This window comes from Nematolebias whitei, chromosome 19 (genome assembly GCF_014905685.2).
Source record: "Nematolebias whitei isolate Nwh7 chromosome 19, NemWhi1, whole genome shotgun sequence".
NCBI classification, from domain to species: Eukaryota; Metazoa; Chordata; class Actinopteri; order Cyprinodontiformes; family Rivulidae; genus Nematolebias; species Nematolebias whitei.
In genome coordinates, this window is record NC_056516.1 from 26,667,389 (window position 1) to 26,677,207 (window position 9,819).

A 9,819-nucleotide genomic window follows, 5' to 3' on the forward strand; every position below is an offset into this window, starting at 1 on the left:
TTAGAAGCTGCCACAGCAAAGGCAAATGTGTGCAGATGAACAGAATACAGGATGGCACAGGAGGAGAATGGACTGCAGAGGGTCATCAAGGCAGAACAGAAGGTCATTGGGTCTGATCATCAGACTATGAGCCACATCCTTGAGACCCCATGTGAGAACAGGGCTAAGACTATATGTGGAGGCCTGATCTACTCTACACACCATCTCTTCGGGCTCTTAGACTTTGGCAAAAGATTCAAGATTGTTCTGTCTCAAAATTCGAGACTAAAGCAGCTTTTTGCCAAGAGCTGTGAGGCCTGTCGCAATAAACAATAAATCAATAAATCAATAAATCAATTAATTGTCCGCCATTTTGAGAACTGAAACGAGACAGCCCATGTCACGTCAAGGGGCCTCCCTCCCATTTTTCTTAAAGAGACACGCTGCTCGCTCCCTCACTATCCATCCTTCGGTTCAAACTGTCTTATACTGCCATACGGTGGTTGAAAAAAGCTACTACATGCAAAACAAATTAAACATTTCTTCTAAAATTTGACAATAATTACTAATTAAATTAAATTAAATTACTAAATTAAATTTGACGATAATTACTAATTATCGTCAAATTTCAGACAATATTATCGTTTATCGTAATAATTTCCGAGACAATTAATCGGCCAGCAAAATTTGTTATCGTGACAGGCCTAGCTGTGAAAACCTAAAACGAACTATAGGACCCTGACACACACACACACACTTTCTTGAGATTACAAGTGTAAAGTTGTTTGCGTGTTATTGTTCTAACATCTGTTTGTCATGATTAAAAATATTGTTTTCTTTCTTTCGGAGATCGGAAACACTGTAGTATATTTGTTGAAGTGGTAATCCTAACAACAACCATGCAGGTCTCAAAAAGCTCTCCGAATCAACACCACTATTCCGGATGATGTAACGGTACGCTTTTGTGATGAAGCCTCCTTTGCAGCCAAGGTTTCCATCCTCTGTGCTGCAGTCCACCAGGTTCTGTGGACTCAGAGTGACGAGGACCCGCGTTTTCTTCTTTATTTGCCCCTCAAGGGCCCCTAAAGAGCCTAAGGCCCAGCATGAGCCACACAATCCCTAAAAACAGACAAAAATAAGTTCAGCCTGAGCTGTTTTCACTACATCATCCTTTTTTATTTATTTAAGTACCGTATTTTTCGGACCGAATTATAAGGCGCATTAATCGAAACTAAACAGTCAGAAAAGTCTAACTTTATTCAGCTCATTCACAATAATGCAACTTTGTTCAGTTGTACCACATAAAATCGGTTCAAGGTCAGTAAGCACATCCAGAATTGATACATAAGGCGCATTGGATTATAAGGGTCACTGTCAGTTTTTGAGAAAATGAATATATTTTAAGTGCGCCTTATAGTCTGAAAAACACAGTAGCTGATTCTCACCTGGTTCCCGACAGGTCCAACTAGACCGTTTTCCCTCCGGTCCACACTCGCTGGTATTGATAGTCCCGTCGTGTCTTTAAACATGTCATTCCTAAAATTAGGAGGCTCCTCCAGCTTCAAACAGTTTAACCTTCCATTGATCTCCTCAGCGGTCTTAAAGCAAGTAAGAAAAGATGAAAAGCTCATGTGACAACACATTTGAAAGCTCCGATGAATCACAGGCCTGTGCAGACGAGCAGAAAATAACATTTTAATAGGTTTTAGAGAGAAAAAGGTTTGTAAACTCAATCATCCAGGTAGATGAATACAAAAAGGTTAAATCGTGTCATCTGGGCAAGTTTCTTTTAGGGACAAATTCAAAAAGCGTTCAATACAAAACTTTTAGGGAGAAACATTTTGTCTTTCATTCACAAGACTTCAATCTGCAGCCTCTCAACTCAACTTCACCACTTGCTCTCGCCGAGATCAGATGCTTCTCCCCTCCCTCTCCGCTTTGCTTTGCTGCTCTGTCTGTCTGTGAAACTGCTTCTGAGCCTCTCTTGCATTTCTTCCGAACCATAATTATGGACTTGTTGGTCCCTCAACTCAATTTACAACATTTCTTCGAAGAGAAGACAGGCTTTAGGCGAGCCAATTTGCCCTGTTGGCACGCACGCAGCTGGATATCTCATCGACTGGAAGACTTGATGATGTGTCTATCTCTGCTGCCATTTGTGGATTTTAAGGACACATATTTAATTGGATTTTTGATAATTGGTTCCTGCTTTTTGGATTCAACTGGTGCTGATTTTATCTACAATCAAGGAAGTCGTTGGCAGCAAATTTGGACCCGATCACGCTGCTTGCCTTTATGATGGCTTAGTTTGTGTCTCGAGTACCCAGACTCAAATGCTTTGGGCTGAATGGATCAGATCTTGGGGATTTTACTCAGTCACGTTCCATCGGTGTGGCCATGTAATTTGGACATTTCAGAACCAAGTGGACCAACATAGACTCAATGTAGATGTCAATAAGTTCTACCTGTCCCCAAAACAACTGTGTGTTTATCTGAATTTGTCTCCCTTGGCTGGTCTTGAAGATCATCTTATCTGAATTCGCCTGGAGAACATGTGATCTGACGCTCACCACACCCCTCCCTGAGGAATTTCCAACTGATAACCAGATGAAACCAGCTGAATAAACTTGTGTCATCATTTCAGGACTCTTGGATTCTCATAGACATTATTCTTGGCCATTCCTCGACATCCCTCGAGAATATTTATGATCTCACCAGAGGACATTGACTGATTATTCCACCCTTATCAGAACTCTTACAGTGACCTCGAGAGCATCTATGAACATTGCTGACCACTCTCGTCTCCCCCGTTTGCAGATTGTTTATGTAAATATGTGCTTGTTTGTGCGAGGTGGTTTTTTTTTTATTATTAGAGGGTTTTTTTTCCTCAGGCAGGAAAAAAAAACCTCTAATAGGATTTTTTTCGCCTCTAACTCCTACATGTGTCCAGTTAAACACGATTTTTGTCTGTCCAAACAGGTCTCACTTGTAAATGAGTCTTTGAGGCTCAATGTGATTTATCTGTTTAAATAAAGGTTGAACGAAAAAAAGATCTGTCTCATAAATAGCCCTCATTGATGCTTCAAGCCAGCCTCCTGTTGAATTCCCAGAAACTGACTTTACACATGTAAAAAGGGAGGTTTTAAGGTTTTAATAGAGTTTTTCAAAATGTTTTTAAGAGATTAAAATCAACAGGAGGGCAACTGTGACCTTGAAATCAGCTATTTTACTTCAGATGTAGGCCTGTCACGATAACAAATTTTGCTGGGCGATTAATTGTCTTAGAAATTATTGCAATAAACGATAAGATTGTTTGAAATTTGACAATAATTCGTAATTATTGTCAACTTTAAGAAGAAATGTTGGTTAACATTTGTGTGTAGTACCTTTTTGTGACCACTGGATGGCAGTATAAAACTGTTTGAACTGAAGGATGGATAGTGAGGGAGCAAGCAGCGTGTCTATAAGAAAAATGGGAGGGAGGCCCCTTGACGTGACATGGGCTGTCTCTCATTCCTTTATTCGGTTCTCATAATGGTGGACGCTAGGTGTGGTTTGAGCTCTTTGGCATAGAATTTTTCACACAAAGCTTTTAATAAAAATAAATAAATCAGTAACCAAGTTCTAAGCTTTTTTTGCAGAGAAAATCTATTTTTTACACGAAGGCACGGGTTTCAACTGTGAATTTTGGAGCTTTGACAAGACAGAGGTTTTTTTTCCCAAGGTTGGCCTGTTAGCTTAGCTCGTAGCTTAGCTTCTCAACTTAGCTGCTTTTAACAATTCAAAAACGCAATTTTGGACAATTAGTACTAACATTTTGTTCTTGTTGCAGTTTTGGTTAAGTTTCAATAAAAAACAAAAAAATTAACTTTTTTTTCCTCTGCAGCATGTTTATGTTATTATTCTTAAGTGAAATCTATTGATGATAGTTTTTGCCTTTCTTCTTATTCTTCTCTGAATCCTTTACCTCAGCAATTTACGATACAAGTAACCGTCATGCTGCAAAATAAAGAACTGGGTTTTTATTAGGTTAGGTTCATATTCCTGAACGGTGATGTTCGTCTCCAAAGCGACTGAAACGCACCGTCGGTCCACGAGCCAAAGGCTTGTGAGCTTTCCAAACATTTCTGCCAGATTCCTGCAGAGATTTAACACGCCCATCCAGGTTCTTCTGCTCGGGCTTCCTGTAGTCTTCATGGACAAAATAAACACCCTCTTCTGAAATTCCCTTCCATTTCATGCTTCTTCACTAAACATTTTGTTAAACATTCGTACTTGTGCAATAATAGCTTTCTCTCTATGGCCTTTGTCTTTTTTTTTTTTTTAGTGCATGCTATTTTATGAACATCTCGTCGCATTTGTTTTACTTTGAAGTCATGTTAAGTTCAAATCCCTGAAATTATTTGTTAATTCCAGGTGTTAAATAATAAATTCTAATGAATTAATGGAAAAAAGTTAGTGTAAAATCATATAAAATCAACCACCATCAAACATTCTTAGAAAATGAACATCTGCACAGATAAAATACAAAACGTTTGAGTTTTAATATCCACAAAAACCGTTCCGGACACTTTCCAAAAAAATTAGAATATCATGAAAAAGTTGTTTATCTTCCATAATTCCATTCAAAAAGTTAATCTTTAATAGATGATAGATTCAACGCCCACAATTGAAACAGTTTCAAGTATTTATCCCATCCACACTTTCTAGCTCGTCCTGGGCGACCTCAAGACGTTGGAGGCCAGAGAAGATGCACAATCCCTCCAGCGAGGCTGAGGCCAGCCACCCGGTGAAGGAAGCTCATTTCAGCCACTTGTAACCGAGATTTTGTTCTTTCGATCAAGATCTAAACCTCATGACCATAGATGAGGGTTGAAACAAAGACAGACCAGTAAATTGAGCTTTGCTTTTCGACTGAGCTCTTCCTTCACCACGACTGACCGAAGCAACACTCTCATTATTGAGGATGTGGCCCCAATCCATCAATCCATCTCCCACTCCGTCCTATCATCCTATAAGATACTTGAAGATACTTCACTTGAGGCAAAGGTTTCCACAGGGTCTAACAAAATATGGATACTGTATCCAAAAACTTTGAACCAGGACAAGCAACCAAACGCACCAAATAATAAAAATAAAACTGACAGAGTATGCACAATTTAACAAAAATACTGCATATTTTCTTCTCTCAAATGACGAGAAACTATATTTCTTGGCCACACTGTTTAGTGCTGACACATCACTGCGAGTCTCTGCATTCTTGACTTACTCTTTCTTGAATGTGGTATTTCTACCAGTAGTACTGTTATTTACTAAAAACAAACAAAGTGTCTTTAACAAACTCACATAAAATATGAATAAAATGACACTAGCGAGAAATAAATCAAAACCCAGCACCATAAAGTTGATAAACATGCAACGTGGGGCTTGAACCTTCATGTCAAAGAAGGAAATTATTTTTTTTATGCAGCTCAAAAGAGAAACGTTTCACTCTCATCACTGAGCCTGGATCAGTAAATCTTCTTGTTTCCTCTCATGGCCTTTTTGGAAACCAGTTTCTCCTGTGTGGTGGCTGTGCCTCGTCATGTGAATCTAACCAGCTGCAGAGACCAAAATAACCTTCCAGTCATTTCGGCGCAGTGAACAAAAGTTAAAGTAGGAAATTACACATGAATTTAACAATTTATTTTAATGGGAATTCCCAACGACAAAGAAATCTGATAGATTTAAAAGAAGGAACACAAATATATAATGTTTTTTACATTTTAAAAGTAAACTGTCTCATGTTTTTGTTTTTTAATCACTGTAATGCAACTTTGATTGGTGATATGTGCTGCTGATCTCATGCTGCTGATCTCATGCTCCTGATTATTTCACGCTGCTGTGTTCATTCATCCATACTCATCTGCTCACACAGACTCATGTTCGTGCTGCTGTTGTTCGGAGTATTGTTTTGCACTATTTGTGATTAGCGTATTTCTTAGATCCTTATTTACTGTTTCTTTTATATTTTTGCTGTTGATGGATGCAACTGGGATCTGGAGGACACTATTTCGTTCCACCTCATGTACCACATGATGTGAACGACAATAAAGAAACTTTGAACCTTGACACTGAACCTGTTTTGACAATATAAGTTACGATATGTAGAAGAAATATGAGGAAACAAGAAACCACAATTAGCATTTACTGTACTACGATTTAATTTAGATGAACAGTTTTATACTTTAAATTTGTTAAAAATGTCTCTGGAGTTTGAACTTTATGAAGCTTCTTCCTTGCATTAAATTTTATTCAGCTTTTTTTGTTAACGTTTTGTGATCTTATAAAATTCAATGTTTTTTTTTATATTGTCACTAATCCGAGTGTAAATTATCCACAAACAAACAATGACAAAATACCTTTAGGGTGGGGGGAGGGGGATTAAAAGTTAGAAATTTAGTAGCAGTAGGTGAAATAATTAGTGTTTTATATTTTAGTTCCAGCTCAGTTTGTTGTACATCCCATGCTTTCTGTTTTCTGCTCCCAGTTTACTGTACTCCTTGTTGCAAAACCCCATAAAGTCCAGACGTGGCACAGCGGTCTCCACCAACAGGAGGCAGCTCTGATCAAACATTCATTATGAGAAAATTACACATTGATGAACTTTGGCGCACACTGCTGCTAGTGTTCACCTCTGATCCTTCCCCCTTCCTGAATCTGGGTTTTGGAGAAGAAATTTGCTGATGAATGCAGGTTCCCCGAGGGACAGGACCAGATGGTGAGTTTCTGACTCAACACGAGCTTATTTTCTGTGTATCAACGTAACAGAAAGACACCTGAACATATTTATTAGCTTTTCTGAGCTATTCCATTAAATACACTTCACCAAATAGTAACTAATATGACATTAAAAGACAATGACAGACACTGAAAACAATTCCAGTAGTTAGTTATTAGTTTCACAGATGTCTGAGAGTGAAGCTCATGTTAAATTCAGTTGATTCAACTCATATTATTCTGCTTCCTGCATTTCTTCCATTTATTTACATTATGGCTCTATTAAGTCTTGGAAGTGGTTAATATTTAACTAATTGAATATTAAATATTTGACAGCAGTAGCAATGTGAATGTAATAGGCAACTAAAATCAAATAAAATTATTTCTGACCCTCTCTGTACTTCTCCATCAGCATCCTTGAAGCAACGATGACATCTGTGGTGCTCTCTCTCTCTGCATGAAACCATACTGCTGCTCACAGATAGTCACCTGTCATCCAAGTCTTTCTTCCACACATCTCTCCCAGATCTTCATCATGTGGCTCATCAACTTAATTCCGCTGTAGTTGCTACAACTCTGTGCATCACCCTTGTTCTTAAAATGAACAGCAAAACACTTCTTGTCCATTCCTCAGGCATTTTCTCACCCTTTTTCAAATACGCCATTGAATATTTGAGTCAAAAACCTCACTGCCGTCTCTCCAAGACATTTCCAAACCTCCACTTGTATGTCATCAGGGACTTTCTCTTCATCATTCATTTCAAAGCTTTCCGAAATTTATCTCCACTAATCTTTCCCACTTCCTGGTCCACAGTTTCTATGACCTCTACTCTTTTTCCCCTTTCATTCTCTTCATTCATTAGCTCCCCAAACTACTCCTTCCATCTTCCCGTCACACTCTTCTCACTTGTTAGAACATTACCATTCCCATCTTTAACAAGCCTAACCAGCTGCACATCCTTTCCAGCCTGATCCCTCTGTCTCGCCAGTTGGTACAAGTCCTTCTCTCCCTTTTTAGTCCAGCTTCCCATTCAATTCAGCACACGCCTTCTGCTTTGCCTTAGCTACTTCCCTCTTTGCTCTACATCCCATCTCCTTATATTCGTGTCTCCTCTCTTCAGTCCTCTCACTGTCATAATTCTTTGTGGCTAATCTCTTTTTTTTTTTTTAACAGCATCCTGTACTTCACTATTCCACCACCAGGTTTCCTTATCATCCATTCTCTGTCCAGATGACACACCAAGTAACTACCTGTCTCTCTAATTACTGTTGCTGTAGTAGTCCAGTTATTTGGAAGCTCTTTCTTACCACCTAAAGCCTTTAACAGCTCCTCTCTGAATTTCTTACAACATTCTTCCTTTTTCAACTTCCACCGTTTGGTCTTCTTCTCTAATTTTACTCTTTTTCTCTTCTTCACAACAACAGTTATTCTACACCCAACCATCCATGCTTTCTCACCAATATGTCCATTCAGGTCTACTCCAATCACCACTTTTTCCTCCCATTATTATTATTATTATTATTATTACATTACCCATTAAAAATACATATCAAGCCATAAAGGGCTGAAAAGCCTAAATTACAGCATACAGCAGTTTAAGGTCAATTAAGTATGGGTTTTGGGCAAAACTAGGGTTAAGATTATTGGGTAAGATTATAGATTAACAGATTCTAAACAGTACCACCTGAGGACAACAAAGCTGTACAAAGTAATCCATAGTTGACAGGCTGACTGAACATTGTTTGGTTAGACTTTAATGTTATTTGAATTTTTGCACAATTTTAAAGGTTACGGTACCGGCAAATTATAATAATTTCCTTAATCCATCTTCTTTACTTTGTTTAGTGTTGCTGTGTCTCTATAGAAGTGGTTATGAGTATTTGGTTGGTTCATCTAATTTTAGTTAGTTAAGATGAGACTCTGAAGTCATTCCCTCCCCCCAAAAATAAAGATAAAATAACGTAAATTGCTGTTCAAAACTTCACAGCTGAAGCTGCCAAACTCTGTCCAGATGGTGCTGATTCATTTTTTGTTTAAATCACAACACAATAAAGAATGATACAGAAATCCTCGTTCACAATATTTTTTTTTATTTTATTGAGTTTAGTTGTGTTAAAAGACTAATTTATAACATTTAGCAAAAATTCACCAATATTTTAATATAGTATTAAACAAATGTTTGTGCAAAACAAAATCTTGAAGATTTTGTGACTCAAAAATTAGTATTATATATATATATATATATATATATATATATATATATATATGGGCTCTGCTTCCTTCCCATCAGGTAACTCTGCATTTGGCTGACCTGCATCCTGCCCTCCAGTGCTACGTGTTGGAGGGGGTCCAGCAGCTTGTGCATATAATCCTCCAGCATGCACCGAGAGCTGCAGCATCATGCTTCCTCCAGAGTTCATGTTCCCAGAAAGGAGGGGATGAAGCTTTGTTTATTTCCTCAAACTGCCTTTGAATTACCTTCATCTACCCTAAATGTGTTCAGGAGGAGAAAACAAGAACAGAAGAAATTTGAAAAGAGAAAAATCAAAATGACAAACCCTTCGTTCTGAAGAGGTGAGTTTACTTGTGTTTGCATTGCTTTCTTTCATAATGACTGTAATTATGTGAGTTTTTTGTTATTTGTGACTCATTGTTCTGCTTTTACCTTTGAGCACTATGTTCAGTCATTTGAATGTGATCTGCTTCAGGAGTTTGATAAGAGCCCTCCTCCATTATTTTCTATTACCAGCAGTTAGACCGCACCTCATTACAAATAACAGCCCCAGGATTATTCTTTGTCTGTCAGAGAAACAGGCAACACCAACCTGTTCCTCTAAGAACTGTTGGCAGCATTCAAGGCTACCAGCATCTTCAAATCAAATGCTGTGTGACAAATGTTATGTTCCACAACAAAACCAATAAGTCTGCTTCCTATTTTTCATTTATCACTGCTCTATCATAAATGAATCATTCGTCTGGGAGTTTTTCTAGCAGGCTGCAGACTCTGCTGCAACCTTAAATAGTGTGGAAGTGGAGCATCACACTTAAATGTGTCATTTTCCTCTTGGCATTGCAACAAG

General features: G+C 38.1%; 1 protein-coding gene across 1 annotated transcript; it reads right to left on the reverse strand.

Annotated features, from left to right (window-relative positions):
• LOC119425449 (cathepsin K-like) lies at nucleotides 1-9,119 on the reverse strand. The gene is made up of 4 exons (XM_037692976.1): nucleotides 9,051-9,119; nucleotides 1,425-1,577; nucleotides 878-1,098; nucleotides 1-7 (listed from the first exon to the last, which is right to left on the reverse strand). Exons 1-4 carry the CDS (start codon nucleotides 9,117-9,119, stop codon nucleotides 1-3), a joined length of 450 nt encoding a protein of 149 aa, XP_037548904.1.
• Nucleotides 9,120-9,819: the final 700 nt, after the last annotated feature.